This window comes from Salmo trutta, chromosome 9 (genome assembly GCF_901001165.1).
Source record: "Salmo trutta chromosome 9, fSalTru1.1, whole genome shotgun sequence".
In the NCBI taxonomy this organism is placed as follows: Eukaryota; Metazoa; Chordata; class Actinopteri; order Salmoniformes; family Salmonidae; genus Salmo; species Salmo trutta.
Genome location: NC_042965.1, coordinates 27,469,031 through 27,487,884, shown reverse-complemented (window position 1 = coordinate 27,487,884; position 18,854 = coordinate 27,469,031). Strand labels below are relative to the sequence as shown.

Below are 18,854 nucleotides of genomic sequence, written 5' to 3'. Positions count from 1 at the left end.
AGATTATGGGAAAATTATTAGACTAAAAGGCGAGGATAACAGTTCCCCTGAAAAGACTGAATCCAAACATTACGCTGTTGATTTGATGTGCATTTTACATTCACTGTACTTTTCACTGCATTTGTTGACAACAAAATCTGAAAAATACTCTGGATACATTCAGTGACATGATAATTTAGGGTAGGTTCAACAGAAGACAAAAACATGATATGGGTTTGAGTGCTAGGTGTAACTGGTGTTTCCAAGTGGCCACACACACACACCTCTCCAAAGTGTACACAGTTCCTAAGTAATTGTCAATGCACTTTCATGACTCATATAGTCTTAAACTATAAGGTGCTTTTTTAGATCTCCTAGCTGTGCCGTTGAGGAACTAGAGCGAGCACACTTGTAGTTGTTTTGTTTGGAACACAACCCTGTATCCCCACCTTTACACAATTACTGTTGTTGTTTAAGAAATTCAAAAACAGTCCATTATAAAATGCAATCTGGGTCAGATGGGCATAATTTCAAAGGCTGTTCTATTGCTAACATGACTAGCTAAGTTATAAAATACAATCTTACAGTGTTAAGCTTTCACAAGGCAATTCAGAGAAGTAGATCGTAATGAGTTTGTTCAGTAATGAGTGCATTCAGACGTGTGGTCCGCGGCACATTTTCTTCATAATACAACAAACATATGCTCATTGTGTCCAGGACAAACCAGGGTATAACACCATGTCATTCTGTAACTTTACATCAAACATAGTGATAAACGTTGACACTGCATATGACAATAGTGTTATGATGTGGACATTTGAAGTGCACATCTGGACTCACAGGTGTTTGGTTGTCTTGTATTACATCATAGCAGTATTTATTATTATCCTCAAAATCCATCATTCGGACTCCCGAGTGGCACAGCGGTCTAAGGCACTGCATCTCAGTGCTAGAGGCGTCACTACAGACAGTCTGGTTTGAATCCAGGCTGTATCACAACCAGCTGTGATTGGGAGTCCCATAGGGCAGCGCACAATTGGCCCAGTGTCGTCCGGGATTGGACGGTGTAGGCCGTCATAGTAAATAAGAATTTGTTCTTAACTGACTTGCCCAGATAATCTTTCAAAATACATGAAGTTTTCTTAATTTTCTTAATTCCTGCGACTGTGTGTTGGGGCTGACCAGACAGACAAAGACCTAGAGAGTTATTTCCCTTGGCAGGAGGGAGAGGCGATGGCCAGCGCCAGGGGTGGATTGAAGGAGCAAACCAAGCAAACAGCACAGAGGGAAGAAACACAGCTCTGTCCCCCAGCCCAGCAGGTGTCAGCCAGAACCATAAAGAGTCATTCACTCTTGACCTGGCCTGCCTCTCTCACTACACAGGAAGTCAGTCTAGCCCACAGTACTGAGTGCACTGACTAATACAGTTTCATCTCCCCAATAAGATACTATGATCAATCCATCAAACTACCGAGACAGCCAAGTGTGATATTAGTTTATTCATTGATGAAAATGTTCATGCAAGTTGAGGGAATTTAATGTCAACATGATTTCTCTGGAAGGTATCAGCTTGACTGATCCGTGCAATATTATAATCCGAGTTGATGAGCTGCTAGATTAGACTTGTTCTCCCTCTGTCGTAGCATTAGGTGGCTTTTCTTCTAATCATGTTTTGCAGATCAACGTCTTGAGGGGCAGTCCCCTTATAACATCAAGTGCTAAAACATACTCACTAGCCTTGTTGCAGGAGGCATTCCATTGTACTGCACAAATCGTTTCCATTTCACTGATTCTATTAGCTAATAAAAATATCCACAATGAATCCTCTCAAACATAGTCGCTGTTTGGCATGACAATTTTCCCGGGCATGACACGTATTACAATACTGCACTTAACATTAAGCAATAACCACAGAAGCATACAAAATGACGATGCAGAGTTAATGCGACTAGTCTACATTTGCTGCATACTTGAACACACATACATGTTAGAGTAGGATTCATATAAGCTATTCACCACAGCATCCACAATCATAGCATATAACGCTGTACAAGTACAACTTAGGCTAAATAAATGGAGAGACTACATAAATTGAACACAAATCTTGCATAAAACAAATCATAATCCACTAATTTGAACAAGGGCCAATCTCTTTTTCAAAGAGCACATCCTGGTTGGAGTTGGCACTTCTGGTTCAGGCTCTGTGTTAGTCCACTCTAATCAATTCTACAACCTCAATTGAAGGAAAGAGAAAGCCTGACATTCTTCGTACACTTAATTAACATGTGAAATCAGGTCCTGACTGATTAACATTCCACAGTTCATTGTTCTAGAAGATTAAATAAACTAGAATGAATGGTCAAGGCCAAGTCTGTTGACTGCCTAGAGTAGACAAAGAAAGCATGTGAACACCAGAGAAGTTTGTGTAAATTTCACACATTTTACATTACATTTTAGTCATTTAGCAGACACTCTTATCCAGAGTGACTTACAGTAGTGAATGCATATATTTCATACATTTTTTTTTTTCTGTGCTGGCCCCCCGTGGGAGACTTTGATTTTGGAAAACCCAATACATTTGAGCAATTTTGCAAAACCAGTTGCTTTCAGGTCAATCTTGATGCAAGTCCAAAAACTGAAACTGTAGTTCCAACCAATCAATTGTGTCAGGTGAAATGCATCTGCAACATGTTGTAGAGAAAAATAACTATTTGTTATACAGTATGTTCATTCCTATCCAGTGGATTTGTGAGTAGCCTACATCTACCTTGACATGTTCCATTAAAACTACATCACTGATGAAAGATTACGTGTCTGTCTGTTGTAGGCCACGGTCTCTGTCATGCTGGTTGCATTATCTAGGCTAACATGCATAATACTGAACACTGCTGTGCTCAGAACTCCTTTCCCACTCAACATCCACTGCTGTACTTTAACCTAGCATCCATATAGTGTATAATAATAATGCTAGTTTCAAAGTTTATTCGCCATGTGCACAGGATACAACAGGTGTAAAAAAGTACAGAATTTCTTACTTGAGAGCTCTTTCTCAACAATGCAGTGATGACAATAAATAAAACATCAAAAGAATCAGTCAAAGGTTGGTTCCCACTGAATAGCATAAAGCCTATAGAAACCCAAAGAAGCTACATTCAGGGAGTTAGGGATGTTACAATGGACGGCTGCAACAATGGAGTACATATTCACGAAATCACCTTGTCAAAGTGAAATAACAGGCCTAGGGTAGATCTATGTAGCCTCATAGCCTGGTTCCTCTCTAGGCTTCTTCCTAGGTTCGGCATTTCTAGGGAGTTTTTCCTAGACACCGTGCTTCTACACCTGCATTGCTTGCTGTTTGGGGTTTTAGGCTGGGTTTCTATACAGCACTTTGTGACATCAGCTGATGTAAGAAGGGCTTTATAAATACATTTGATTGATTGATATGTGGGATGAAAAATCATTGGGTCACAAATGGCAGCAGAGTCAGTTCAGTGTTTTCTACTCAGCTGAATACTGACAGATTCCTGGACAGGGCCTAGGCATTGTGTTGTCAAATCTAGCAGACTTAGGAACCATTGTGGCCAAGGTCCTAGGATACCATATGGAGCATTTTCAGTGCCAACATAAATTGTATTTGAATTCCATAATTTATCATTTGTATTACGATATTGAATTTGAATGTAATATTTTTAAATTTGTAATGCACAAATTGAATTCATACATTAAACTTGTATTTCATGATTTGAAACTGAATTGAATGAATATTGCATTCAGTTTTAAAATGCAATTGAATATTCACATTCAATATTTATATATTCAGTTTCAATATGGTAGATATTACATTTGTCTGTGTATCAAGTTTACAAACTATAACTTCAAGCTTATCAAAGTTTAATATATTAAACTTCTCAGATTCATTCAGATTGACTTATCAAATTCAGTTCCAAAACCAGAGGCAACATCTTGGTACTTTGCCAGCCAGGAAAGGTAAAGGTTGAGGAGAACATATGCTCTCTGTGGTAAAACAAAGCTTCTGATGTTTTTTGAAGCCAATGTGGGTTGTTGAATTTATTTTCTTCCTTTGAATTTGGCTCTAGCGTTTGAACCATTTTGGCTAAAAGCTATTACCCCCATTCCTGAAAGCTAAGACTATCTTCTGTGTACCAACCATACCTTGTCACAACACAACTGATTGGCTCAAAATCATTAAGGAAAGAAATTCCACAAATTAACTTAACAAGGCACACCTGTTAACTGAAATGCATTCCAGGTGGCTGCCTCATGAAGCTGGTTGAGAGAACGCCAAGAGTGTGCAAAGCTGTCATCAAAGCAGAGGGTGGCTACTTTGAAGAATCTCAAATATAAGATATATTTTGATTTTGGGTACTACATGATTCCATATGCGTTATTAGTTTTGATGTCTTCACTATTATTCTACAATGTAGAAAATAGTAAAAAATTAAGAAAAACCCTGGAATGAGTAGGTATGTTCAAACTTTTATTCAGACCACTTGACTTTTACCCACATTTGGTCCTTTAGACTTTTTCTAAAATGGATTAAATCATTTTTTGTTCCTCATCAATCTACACAAAGCGAAAACAGGTTTTTACCTCATTTACAAATTTAAAATACAATCTGTTGGCACTGAAATCACTCCATAATATTGTCACTCAATTCTAGAAATATGGCAAACAAACACATTCATCAATTAGCTGATGGGGGCTGAGGGCCACAGTGGCCTTTCAGATAAATGATTAGTGTAGCACATGCTTATCTATAAAATAAATAGGCGGCACTCAAAAGGGAAAACACTTGAACCAATAACATCCATCCATGGTTGGTTACATATGATTCCTGTACTTTCAGTGCTTGACTTGGAGTACCCGCACCTTAAAATGTTCTACTGCTTGGGCTCCTGTTCCTCTTATAAAATATTAGCTCAAAACTATTGTGAAGCTCCTGCACCTAAATATAAACAGTACCAGCACAGAAAACGAGTACCACCACCCATTTCAGTCCAAGTCAAGAATGTCAATGTGAAGAACTTGCACACAAACAAATACAAACAGAAAATACGTTATTTCCATGCATTCGGAGTAGTAGCACATATAGCAATCTAAATTAGGATTTCCTACATTTTAAAGTAGAATAAAAACTGACAACTGGGCAGAAGCTGTGGCAGCAGCTCTCCAGTGCATGACCTTGTGACTGACTGCAACAGCTATTTATATTCAGTCATACATGTCAATCCCATCCAACCGAATCTATTTTCGCATGTTGGCATTTATTGGGATGACTCAGCTCTGCGGAGTGGTCACTACCTGGCACAGTCAAAGTCATTAAATCGTATTTTTAACAAACGTCAACCTGCTCACACAGCCGTCACGTCAACTAAATGTAACACATCAAATGCCCCTATGGCGATAGGTACGCATTTCATTATATTGGGCCTACCGGAGTGGGAACATCATTTTTGCATTTGTTAGTTAAGAACAAATTATTATTTACAATGACGGCCAGTGGGTTAACTGCCTTGTTCAGGGGTAAAACGACAGATTTTTACCTTGTCAGCTCAGGAATTCGATCCAACAACCTTTCGGTTACTGGCCCAACGCTACCTGCCGCCCCAACACATAAAGGGTGTTCAGGCTTCAAGAGGAAAACCACATAAGACGGAAGGTACCCGTCATCCAAATAATTCCAGCAGCAACTCGCAAATGCCCCCTTTTCCAAACTGGGTATGTTACAAGGGGAGAACCCGGAAGGCAGAACAAAAGCTATAGCCCATCTAGACATGACCATGTCACTCACTCAGCAACAGGGAAAAACGAAGAGGGAAATGATTGATAGGTCACGCCACAGCAAAAATAACATCTTCACAGTCATTTGTTACATCTTGGAAAAAACAACCGTCTAAAAAAATATTCTAATGTATTCACCACATTTATTACTATAAAGAATATTTAACTATTCTGCATTGCCTGGGGTTTGCATTTAAATATCATAATTATTTTTGAAGTATTGCAAAGATGCTGCAGGTAGGTAGCCTATTGTAGGTGCCCCGTGCAGACAGAGGCACTTCCCTTTGACACAATCGATGACCATTTGTGTGCTCTTAGATCTGCAGAATCAGGAGGCAGTGCACGACACATCCATTGTTGTATATATTCAGTAAACACACGACATGGGTTTGGAAATTTCATATTATGAAACAGAACTATAACGTAAGAGGACAAAAACAAATCCTGTCATACAATCTCTGTGGCGACTCTATTGCAATTGATATATGTCGTTACGCATAAAATGGCATGAGATAAGCAATCTACACTTGATAATAGGCTGGAATGATTATTTAATCGAATGCAATTTCGTTTCATTCAAATATTAATTCTACTGTTCTACAATTGAGTTCCATAAATGAACAACTCCGCGTAAAATCCCCACAGCAGTCCCCCACTGGCTCACACATCCTTCAATCTCCATGACAATCGCAAAGCATTGTATCGTGTACGACTACGTAGGAATAATAGATTATGTTTGTTCGGCTGCTAAAATGAAAACGATACTCTTGAATCAAATTTCGACGTTTTATATATAACCAGGAACATTATAGCACATTTCTTACCTTCTACTCCTCCGTTCCACTGGAGTTTAGGGATAGTACGTACGCGCACGCAGGAGCGGTGTAAACTTGGCGATGCAATCACCAGATGGTTCCTTGCGCTGGTTAAATAAATCACCCCACACTCCTAGCCTATTCTTCTTAGTTCATGAATTGCACCTCAGAAACGTGACCAAAACGGAATAATGATTTCTCCTCTTTTCAATGTTTCTGTTGCAAACGACAGCGCTACTGTTATTCTCGTACAGTGCTGGAGAATAGCAGTGTAGTCCGTGATTGGCTTAGCCAATGTTTTATTTGCTCAATTATATGGAGGGTTAAGAGAGAGGACAAATCAAAGGTTGCCTGTGTTGAAATTATTCCTTACTTTAAAAAGTCCATGATTCATTCAATATAAAAATCAAATGAAGTTATTTTTAACTAGGCTATTTATAGTCTAAGTTTGTCCCATGTCCAAAAACAAAACAAAAAGCACAGTGAGGTCGCAAATTCTTCAATAGCGTCAAATACAAATTGACAGCAAATTGTTGTAAAAAAATAAAATAGCCTGTCACTGACCCAAACCTGTGGCCCCAACTGACGGTTTCAAACTCCTCTCTTACAAAAACAGCGCTAGAGCAACAAAACTGTCAGAGCAAAGATCACTTGAATCCCACCCCTATCGCGGAGCGTTCTAGGAAATATTTATTTTGATTGGGTGAACCTACTTTCAATTAAAGCAGAGAGAGAATATCTCTTACTTGATTGGATTAAAAGCTGTCAATCTTTGCATACAACGTACAATTTGCAATCTACTTTGAAACAAATCAGCTCACCTGCACATGTTCGAATATATCATTTGTAATGTTATCCTTAAAAATATAAACGCAAAATGTAAAGTGTTGGTCCCATGTTTCATGAGCTGAAATAAAATACATTTTCAATAAGCTTCTCTCAAATTCCATGCACATATTTTTTACCTCCCTGTTGGTGAGCATTTCTCATTTGCCAAGGAAATCCAGCCACCTGATATCAAGAAGCTAATTAAACAGCACGGTCATTACACAGGTGCACCTCGTGTGGGGACAATAAAAGTCCACTCAAATACACTACATGACCAAATGTATGTGGACACCTGCTTGTTGAACATCTCATTCCAAAATCATGGGCATTAATATGGAGTTGGTCCCCCCCTTTGCTGCTATAACAGCCTCCACACTTCTGGGAAGGCTTTCCACTAGATGTTGGAACATAGCTGCAGAGACTTGCTTCCATACAGCCACAAGAGCATTAGTGAGGGCAGCACGGCTGTTGGGCGATTAGGCCTGGCTCGCAGTTGGCATTCCAATTCATCCCAAAAGTGTTAGATGTGGTTGAGGTCAGGGCTCTGTGCAGACCATTGAAGTTCCTCCACACCAATCTTGACAAACCATTTCTGTATAGACCTCGCTTTATGCACAGGGGCATTGTCATGCTGAAACGGGAAAGGGCCTTTCCCAAACTGTTGCAACAAAGTTGGAAGCACAGAATCGTCTAGAATGTCATTGTATGCTATAGCATTAAGATTTCCCTTCACTGGAATTAAGGGGCCTAACCCGAACCATGAAAAACAGGAGTCCAATGGCAGCGAGCTTTACAATACACCAGCTGATGCTTGGAATTGCGTATGGTGATCTCAGGCCTGTGTGTAGCTGCTCGGCCATGGAAATCCATTTCGTGAAGCTCCCGATGAACAGTTCTTGTGCTGATGTTGCTTCCAGAGGCAGTTTGGAACTCAGTGTTGCAACCGTGGAAAGACGATTTTTTACACGCTACGTGCTTCAGCACTTGGCGGTCCCGCTCTGTGAGCTTGTGTCCTACCACTTCACAGCTGAGTCATTGCTCCTAAAAGTTTCCACTTCACAATAATAGCACTTAGTTGACCAGGGCAGCTCTAGCAGGGCAGAAATTTGATTAACTGACTTGTAAATGTGGCATCCTAAGACAGTTTCTGACAGTTTGTGCAGAAATTCTAACCAAAGCATCAAGGAGATTTGATGAATATTATGGGGGAAAAGTATACTGTATCAAAACATCGATTCTGCTTTTCATTGCTGACCAGCAGATGTCACTAATGTGCATTGTGATAAAAGCTCCAACTAATTTAACTGTTTTTCGGCACAATTTAGTAAACGCCCCGAACGCTTCAGAAAGCCTTGGCTTCCCATCACAAGTTTCAATTGACTGCTTGGTGCCCTAAAGGCTCTCCAAACACATGGAATCTTCTCAGTAGCCTTAGTCAATCAACCATGCGCCAAACATTAATTCTCAAACAGCTTGTGCCCAAAGCAGCACAGACCAGCCATCACTCTTAAATGCTGATAGGGTTTAAATAAAAGGTTTTTGTTATCTGTGACCAACAGATGCATATCTATATTCCCAGTCATGTGAATTCCAAACATTAGGGCACAATTTTATACCTTTTACATGTTTCGCACTAATTTTGGTTCCACAGGAAACACTGACCAAAACTGCCGTTCCTAACCAGTCACGCTTGCATTACAAATAAATACTTAGATCAACTAATTTAAATGCTCTATCATCTAACATAAAGTATTACATTTACATAAAATGCCAAACGTAGCTAATAGTGAAATGAGAAATCTTAAAAATATCCATAGAACCTTCACTCAGGGTTAGTATCGGCCAATCATAGTGTATGTTGCTAGACGGTTACGCCTACTATGTTAGCTTTGGGTGCACGCGATTTACGCCTGGAACATTCTGGAACTTCAACGGGGTGAGCGCAGTTCACATTCGTGTAATGACATTGACCTGAAAGTGCCGGTCTAGCATACCCGCAAGATAAATCAAATGCACACACTACGATGAAGGGTTTGTTTTGTTGTAATGTTAGCCAACCGAATGAATAGATCTTTAGCAGCAAGTGGAAGGAATAGTGAGTACTTTTCTCAATGTAACGTTAGCTAGGTAGCCAGGCAGATGAATGATAAAATATTCTTACTTATTTTGTAATGTGTCACAAAACAGACCGGTAGCAAAGTGTTGTCACTTGCCTGTTTTGTCCTTGTTGTTAGTGTGACATCTAGCTAAGGTTAGCTAGCTAGCGCAAGACTGCTGCATCTAGCTAGCTAACGTGATAGTTAGCTAGCTAACGTGATAGTTTGCTAACTAACTGCAATATCTGTGCTCGTTCAAAGGTGGTAACTATATAGCTAGCTAGCTGGCTATAATATACATTTTGTTGTCCTGGTTATCATATTTCATATTTTTGTTCACCATTGCTATAGCTAGCTAGCTAACGTTAGATCTCTAATAATTGTAACGAATGTTGTTTGCTTGCAGCTGTTAAAGGGGGCTAGAAACTAGAAAGGAGAACTCACCAGCAAGCTGTCTGCTCAGCTCCTCTATGTCACTTCATAAAAATACCCTTTATTAGTTGAATCAGGTGTGTTGTTGTAGTGCTGGTTTGGAACAAAAGCCTGCACACTTTAGTTATGTGGTCACCAGGTGCTGACCTCTTTTGTAATGTCATTTGAGTTTTAAGAATCAGCTGATGGTTAAAATTTAAAAAAATCGAATCATTTGGCCTAACCTAATTACTTCTCTATCAGGCTACACTAAGGTGTGAGGACACATGAGGGTTTGTCAACAGTATTGCTGTCCTGTATTGAATAGGTATTTCAATCAGGATTAGGTTACCACTTGGATAAGGTAAGGGGCTTGGTACAGCTGTGGCTACCTGTACAGTCCTGTAGGATTTAGGTGGTTTGTCTCCTTTGTAAATTGAACCTCGGCCATGCTATAGTGTAGGGTGGTCAAGACCACCCTTTTCCTTTACTCACTTGACTATCATTTATTCTAGCCCTTGTCAACATGTCCAAGCTTTGAAAGTTACTGTTCCCAGTGTGAGAGAGCGTCCCCAACCACTAACACCCCCATGTGTATCATCTTCTTCAAGTTTGACCCTCGACCTGCATCCAAAAATGCCTACAGGTAAGGCCTCTCCTCTCTCTGTGTACTATTACCACACTTTTCATGTAGACTAGTCTGGACGGCTCTCATTTTACATCAACTGGAGGCCTATATTCAGATGATGGTTTAAAAAGATGCACACTTCCAGATGTTGAGCAAATCTGAATCATAAAGGAATCAAAGCATCATTGCGTTTGACGCAGGGGACATTCTTCTCATCTCCTGATACATACTGAACAAAAATATAAACTTAACATGTAAAGTGCTGGTCCCATGTTTCATGAACAAAAATAAAAGTTCCCAGAAATGTTTCTTATACCCAAAAAGCTTGTTTCTCTCAAATGTGGTGCACAAATGTGTTTACATTCCTGTTAGTGAGCATTTTGCCTTTGCCAAGATAATCCATCCACCTGAAAGGTGTGGCATATCAAGAAGCTGATAAAACAGCATAATTATTACACAGGTGCACCTTGTGTTGGGGACAATAAAAGACCACTCTAAAATGTGCAGTTTTGTCACACAACACAATGCCACAGATGTCTCAAGTTTTGAGGGAGAGTGCAATTGGCATGCTGTCTGCGGGAATGTCCAACAGAGCTTTTGCCAGAGAATTTAATGTTAATTTCTCTACCATAAGTCGCCTCCAACGTTGTTCAAGAGAATTTGGCCGTACAATCGGCCTCAAAACCGCAGATCACATGTATGGCATTGTGTGGGCAAACGGTTTGCTGATGTCAACAGAGTGCCCCATGGTGGGGTTATGGTATGGGCAGGCATAAGCTATGGACAACGAACACAATTACATTTTATTGATGGGAATTTAAATGCACAGAAATACAGTGATGAGATCCTGAGACCCATATATATTTTTTATTTATAAAAAATAAATAAAAGGTTTTTGTTATCTGTGACCAACAGATGCATATCTATATTCCCAGTCATGTGAATTCCAAACATTAGGGCACAATTAATTTATTTCAATTGACTGATTTCCTCATATGAACTCTTAACTTGTTGCGTTTTACATTTATGTTCAGTGTAATTGTGAATAAGAAATTCCCTTTGTCCTTCAAAGATGCGTTACGGTAGTGCTGAAGTGTAGCAACTCCAATCTAATTAAGCACCCAAAGCAGTGATAAGAACCTGAGAGAATCGGTGGTGCTGTCTCTCACTGGAAGTATGAAAAGCTAGGCAGTATTCAAACTGAATTGCTCTGTTTCACTTCCCGATTTCAATGAAACTGAACATTTCAGTTTGGTTCCAAGCTAATTCAAAGCCTCCAAAACAAAGCACAGTGAAACACCATGTACCATCCGCTAACCTTTCCTACAGTCACTGCTGGTTTCTCTCAGTAAAGGTCCTTTGTGGGCAGACGCCAGTGGTAGAGGAGCAGTCAATGCAATTTAAAGCCCTGCTTGTAATAACCCCCTGGGCTCTGTGGAGCTCTCTCTCTACCTGGCCAGGATCTAACTCTGCCTTTGCCTCTGGGAGATTACACTAGCCTAAGGCGATCAGTGGATGTGTGTGGGCAATGACTCACTCTGGACCCATGGGATACGTGTAACCTACAGGCCTAGCTAGCATCCTCACAGTGGTTGAATTGAATGCATGTAGGCCTACGTTATCAGTGAGCGGAATGGCAAAATAACTACAAGAATGTTAAGTAAATCTCTTGTGTAAGTGGTTTTTCACCATACACCCAATTCCGCCAACATCCCTGCCTGCCAACAATGTTGTGTTCTGAATTCCCATTATGCCCATGTATTGCCTCACCATCAAATTATTAGTACTTTCCTTTACAACACAGAATGAATGGAATGTATCTTGCTGAAATATTAGCCTTCCCATTGACCTTGTCTCAAACATAGTATTTATTTTGTAAGGAATAAATGACAAATTATAGAATTCTCTAAAATGGCGCACTCTCCGCATAGCTGGGCCCTGTTAATTTTCTTGTTTCTCTCCTAGTGATTCCCACAGTCTCCGATAAAGCATGAATGCTCTGCTCTCTCTCCTGTGAAAAATCATTAGTGTTTGCTTTGTTTCTGGGCCAGTGTCGTCGACTTTTGGGGAACAAGTGTCACTGCAACCAGCTTTTGCATCATGAGCCTTTGATGTATGGAGGTTGACACAATTAGGTCAATTTGCTTTATTTGTTCTTAAAGAAATCCACCTGCCTCTGAACAAGGTTAATGGGATTGGGAGCCGCTGGCAAGATACAATTATTGCGGAGGTCATCATAGTTCAGTGGCCTAATCTCTCTTCTGTAACTGTGCACCACGAATAAAAGCCTCTCAGTGGAACTATTTAATCCTCATCATTTGACCTGTGACACCGGCATGACAACCAATACGTCTCAGGTAGTTGGCTTCGAAAAGGGACGTGGGTGAAAAAACAAACATGCGTGTTCTGTGTGTCTAATTGATAATGAGAATTTTTTTAAGTTTTTTTTTTATTTCAACTTTATTTAACCAGGTAGGCTAGTTGAGAACAAGTTCTCATTTTCAACTGCGACCTGGCCAAGATAAAGCAAAGCAGTGTGACACAAACAACAACACAGAGTTACACATGGAATAAACAAACATACAGTCAATAACTCAATAATGCACATTATTATCTGGGAACAGTGTGTACCAGTAGAATTTTGAACAGAGGATGCAATTATAAATTGTAGACTACATGGAATATTCTAGGTTGACCGTTTTACTTGACTGGATATTGCTGTTAGGCCTATCTCAGGTTAGATACTGTTACAACTATATGTTACATTATAAGCCCACACATTTTGAATACATAAATTGAGCCCACATGTCTCGTAGAGCCAGCACAAGAAGTAAGTGTGGATAGAAATGGCCTACAGTTTTTAACGGCCCCGGCGACGTTCAATATAGGCTACTTCTACAAACTACAGAATGTTTACTTTGATACCAGGTTTAGTGTCACTACTGTATACCAAAACAATATTACAGCATGGTCATTTTCTTGCCAAAATGTTTCATGTTTTCGCTCTCAATCACACTTTTTAATAGAACATCCAATTTTGTTGTTCACAACAATGCTTAAACCACATCAGGAGACCACTTTTGAGGTCTGGGAAAAATCTAAGTAATTTAGATTTTTGTTGTTTTGTGTAGTTACCCTTTAGTTCAAGAGTGCATACAAACTCAAATCAGTCACAAAGGGCCCACAGGTGCCTCTGTGCAATTCCACCTCTCGCCCAAATCCACATCTATGGCAGCTTCTGCTGCCTCAGCACACTAATATAGGGAAGCCAAAAGGGGAGGGAAAAACTCAGCGTGCGTGCAAGGCTAGCGGATGATTCATGGGACAGTAGCTGAACAGTAATGTGAAGTCACTAAGTCATGCACTGTTGCTTTGCTAAATAAGTGACAGTTGTGCAGTGGTAGGAAAAAGTCACCAGAAATGAATGTCAAATGCAGCATTAGCAACAACAGTGATTAAGTCTGTTAGTGTGGTGAGTGGCACATTAAGTCCCATTTGTAATTGGATAACTACTGAAAATGCCAGTAAGTTGTACTGGTGCTAGCTCAGCATAGGCCTAGGTTTCACTTAAAGTACTAGACTGCACTAGGTTATTTAATTTCAAGTTTTTGTAGAAATGCTTATGTTTATATTCCTATTCGCTGAGTTCCTTTTTCCTATGTGTGCTGTCTGACAGGTCCCCCCCCCCAAATCTTCCGTATCTTTCTCTCTCTTTTGGAGATTCTCTGTTTGAAGGCTTGCTGGCAGGCTCCACTACCTCGACGGAAACAGGGAGACTGCAGCATAGCCAGGGGATTAATACACCAGATGTCACTGGCATCGGGAATCAATTCAAGGCTATACGCCAATACATGCTCTTAATGAGCTACTGTTGGTCCAGTCTCTGGAATGGAGAACTGGTCAGTGTGAGGGGGCATTTCTGTAGCCAAGGACTTGGCATAGCCTAATCATTAACGTCATTGTCCAAACGTTGGTCTGATTGGGAAGTGAATTCTGTGGCCAAAACACTTGTCGTAATAATTTATGTTGTCAATGTTAGTTTGATGTCTGAGAGAGCTGCCACTGGAGGTGATTTGGCTCTAGAAGGCTGTTAGAAGGCAGGATACTTTTAAGGGTCACACACATCGCACCGAATATGGATCTCCCGTTCGTCTACCGATTGTTCAGTGCACTGTTGACTGCTGACATTTTTGTGCAATCCTACATGTTTTCACTTGGTTTGCAAGTAGTCTTGGCAGGCAAAGGCTATTGGTGTGTTCGAGCCCTTATTCCGTATCCAGCCATCCACTGCACTGGATCAATCTGATACAGCATCTCCCGCTGGCCTTAGCCTCAGCCCGCTGGCTGTAGCCTCAGCCTCTTGCTGACATGGTCCTTTTGGACCTCTGAAGGTAGACTTTTTGTCGCTGATGCATTATGGATTTGATGTGACGTTTGCAGTGGTGTGGTGCCTGGAAAACCCCATCTCTTAGTGATCCATGTAAACTGCAGCAGTCCAAGGTGGGTGGAGAAAGTCAGCAGGGGTTGTAATGTTATTGCGGTAAGGTAATCGAGGTACATGGAGAGGTATGGGTTGCATCCCAAATGACACTACATTCCCTATGTAGTGCACTACTTCTGACCACAGTCTTATGTGCCCTGGCCTAAAGTAGTGCACTATGTAGGGAATAAGGTTCCATTTGGGATGCATCCATGGTGTTGGATAGTGACAGCACAGCAGCTTTCTTCTGCTGCTGCTGCAGCTGATGGGGAACTGGGGTGCGGAACTTTACTGTGTCCTGAGGGGAGGAATAGTGCACACCCAGACAATCAGGAAACATGCAACCTCAGTCAGGAGCTCAGTTAGGTCTGCTACACGGCACGGCATGGCATTTCTCTCTCACACTTATTCACTCATGGGTGCAGAATGCAGCCTGGCAAAAGAGCACACAGTCTGCTTCCTAAATGGCACCCTATTCCCTTCATAATGCACCACTTTTATATGGGCCCTGGTCAAACGTAGTGCATTATATAGGAAATATGGGTGCCATTAGGGCCACAGACACAAAGTCCCAGGGCTCAGTCTCTTCGATTAAGGACATGAGACCTGGAGAACATCAATATATCAAGATGGATACCACCACTAGGTTATTGTGTTAAAGAACATTACCTTAAGTGGTCTACCATGGTCTCCCTCGTAACTCTATTTCTTTCTCTTTTCCCCTCAGGCTAATTTTGGCTGCAAACAGAGATGAGTTCTACAACAGGCCAACCAAAGCTGCAGACTTTTGGGTGAGCAACAGCGAAATCCTCAGCGGTAAGTATCTGCACTTAATGTTGAAGTGACAGAAAAACATTGGTGACAGAAATCGTTCTGGAGAGGACTCCACTCTGTTTCCCCTTCTCTCTCTCTCTCTCTCTGAGAGCCTTTTTTTTCACCACAACCCATTTCAGCTCAGCTGGAATGCCTTCATGAGCCAGATATTGGATTCCATGTCAACAAACCAATTCTGAGAGGAATTTAATGTGTCCCAAGGAATCATTCCATTCTTTATTAAGAGCATACCCCTACTACGGCAAATTGACTGGGAGAACAAATACATCTCCTTGAGTTAAAACGGTTTCAAAAAACAAACAGGGTGGAAGGCTAAGAAGTCAAATTAGAATGAGGGTCCTGTCATGGAGCAAGGGCATTGCTTCTTCTGTTTGAGTGATTCCTTTCATTTCCTCACAACAGACTAGGAAGTTGTTTTGTTCAACAGGCTCTTTTTAGTATTTTCACATTTCTGAGTGAAGTCTAGAGTGGCAGAGTAATTGAGGTTTGTGAGGGATTAGGGTATAGGATTGGTTTGGAAATTAGGGCCTAAAAGGGTCAGGTTTTATGTTGGCTTGGGATTGAGTCCTAAAAATTGTATTAGTTTTATTCAAGGTTAGTTACTCACTGATAAGTCTTTTGAAATTCACTGACTTGTCTCTTCCGATTGCCTTTGAGTCACCTTGTACCGTACAGGCGCAAGGGCATTCCTGGACCCTGCAGTAAACTACCTTTAATTGACTGATGTCTCCCGGTCAGATACACAATACAGCACAGCTAGGAAATCAATCATCCTTCATCCCGTCTACCGGCCGGTTGGCAAAAGAAACACAGAGCAATGCCCTTAGTTGTTCATCCGTCTCCTTTCCCTCTGTAATCGGGGATGTCAGACTCCAGTAGCAGCCGTTTAATTGATGGATGCTTTTATGTGGCGTGGCAGAAATGAATAAGTGTGGCCGGTGAGGCTCTTATGTGGTGCTGGGGTGAAGGGACAGCGGTAGGGCTCTGATCTGGTGTGGAGGGACGGCGGTAGGGCTCTGATCTGGTGTGGAGGGACGGCGGTAGGGCTCTGATCTGGTGTGGAGGGACGGCGGTAGGGCTCTGATCTGGTGTGGAGGGACGGCGGTAGGGCTCGGATCTGGTGTGGAGGGACGGCGGTAGGGCTCTGATCTGGTGTAGAGGGACGGCGGTAGGGCTCTGATCTGGGGGTGGAGGGACGGCGGTAAGGCTCTGATCTGGGGGTGGAGGGACGGCGGTAAGGCTCTGATCTGGGGGTGGAGGGACGGCGGTAAGGCTCTGATCTGGGGGTGGAGGGACGGCGGTAAGGCTCTGATCTGGGGGTGGAGGGACGGCGGTGGGGCTCTGATCTGGGGGTGGAGAGCCGGCGGTGGGGCTCTGATCTCGGGGTGGAGGGACAGCAGTGGGGCTCTGATCTGGTGGTGGAGGGACGGCCGTAGGGCTCTGATCTGGGGGTGGAGGGACGGCCGTAGGGCTCTGATCTGGGGGTGGAGGGATGGCGGTAAGGCTCTGATCTGGGGGTGGAGGGACGGCGGTGGGGCTCTTTTCTCGGGGTGGAGGGACAGCAGTGGGGCTCTGATCTGGTGGTGGAGGGATGGCGGTAGGGATCTGGGGGTGGAGGGACGGCCGTAGAGCTCTGATCTGGGGGTGGAGGGATGACGGTAGGGCTCTGATCTGGGGGTGGAGGGACGGCGGTAGGGCTCTGATCTGGTGTGGGGGGGTGGAGGGACGGTGGTAGGGCTCTGATCTGGTGTGGGGGGGTGGAGGGACGATGGTAGGGCTCTGATCTGGTGTGGAGGGACGGTGGTAGGGCTCTGATCTGGTGTGGAGGGACGGCGGTAGGGCTCTGATCTGGTGTGGAGGGACGGCGGTAGGGCTCTGATCTGGTGTGGAGGGACGGCGGTAGGGCTCTGATCTGGTGTGGAGGGACGGCGGTAGGGCTCTGATCTGGTGTGGAGGGACGGTGGTAGGGCTCTGATCTGGTGTGTGGGGACGGGGACGGCGGTAGGGTTCTGATCTGGTGTGTGGGGACGGTGGTAGGGCTCTGATCTGGTGTGGAGGGACAGCGGTAGGGCTCTGATCTGGTGTGGAGGGACTGCGGTAGGGCTCTGATCTGGTGTGGAGGGACGGCGGTAGGGCTCTGATCTGGTGTGGAGGGACGGCGGTAGGGCTCTGATCTGGTGTGGAGGGACGGCGGTAGGGCTCTGATCTGGTGTGTGGGGACGGTGGTAGGGCTCTGATCTGGTGTGGAGGGACAGCGGTAGGGCTCGGATCTGGTGTGGAGGGACGGCGGTAGGGCACTGATCTGGTGTAGAGGGACGGCGGTAGGGCTCTGATCTGGGGGTGGAGGGACGGCGGTAAGGCTCTGATCTGGGGGTGGAGGGACGGCGGTAAGGCTCTGATCTGGGGGTGGAGGGACGGCGGTAAGGCTCTGATCTGGGGGTGGAGGGACGGCGGTAAGGCTCTGATCTGGGGGTGGAGGGACGGCGGTGGGGCTCTGATCTGGGGGTGGAGAGCCGGCGGTGGGGCTCTGATCTCGGGGTGGAGGGACAGCAGTGGGGTTCTGATCTGGTGGTGGAGGGATGGCGGTAGCGATCTGGGGGTGGAGGGACGGCCGTAGGGCTCTGATCTGGGGGTGGAGGGACGGCGGTAAGGCTCTGATCTGGGGGTGGAGGGATGGCGGTAAGGCTCTGATCTGGGGGTGGAGGGACGGCGGTGGGGCTCTTTTCTCGGGGTGGAGGGACAGCAGTGGGGCTCTGATCTGGTGGTGGAGGGATGGCGGTAGGGATCTGGGGGTGGAGGGACGCCCGTAGAGCTCTGATCTGGGGGTGGAGGGATGACGGTAGGGCTCTGATCTGGGGGTGGAGGGACGGCGGTAGGGCTCTGATCTGGTGTGGGGGGGTGGAGGGACGGTGGTAGGGCTCTGATCTGGTGTGGAGGGACGATGGTAGGGCTCTGATCTGGTGTGGAGGGACGGTGGTAGG

General features: G+C 43.5%; 2 protein-coding genes across 8 annotated transcripts in view; one reads left to right on the top strand and one right to left on the bottom strand.

Moving 5' to 3' along the window:
- LOC115200345 (armadillo repeat protein deleted in velo-cardio-facial syndrome homolog) overlaps window positions 1-7,209 on the bottom strand; it is a gene marked incomplete in the record, with an annotated part of 350,855 nt that extends 343,646 nt beyond the window's left edge. For 3 of the 6 annotated variants that reach the window (XM_029763328.1, XM_029763329.1, XM_029763332.1), the window contains 1 exon segment: window positions 6,606-7,207. 6 annotated transcript variants of the gene reach the window in all.
- Window positions 7,210-9,383: 2,174 nt separating this feature from the next.
- The window catches only part of LOC115200344 (transport and Golgi organization 2 homolog), a 30,265-nt gene continuing 20,794 nt past the window's right edge, over window positions 9,384-18,854 (top strand). For both annotated transcript variants that reach the window (XM_029763326.1, XM_029763325.1), the window contains exons 1-3: window positions 9,384-9,519; window positions 10,447-10,577; window positions 15,767-15,855. In XM_029763326.1, coding sequence (XP_029619186.1) covers window positions 10,522-10,577; window positions 15,767-15,855 — 145 coding nt within the window. In that variant the 5' untranslated portion in view covers window positions 9,384-9,519; window positions 10,447-10,521. The remainder of the gene's footprint in view (window positions 9,520-10,446; window positions 10,578-15,766; window positions 15,856-18,854) is intronic.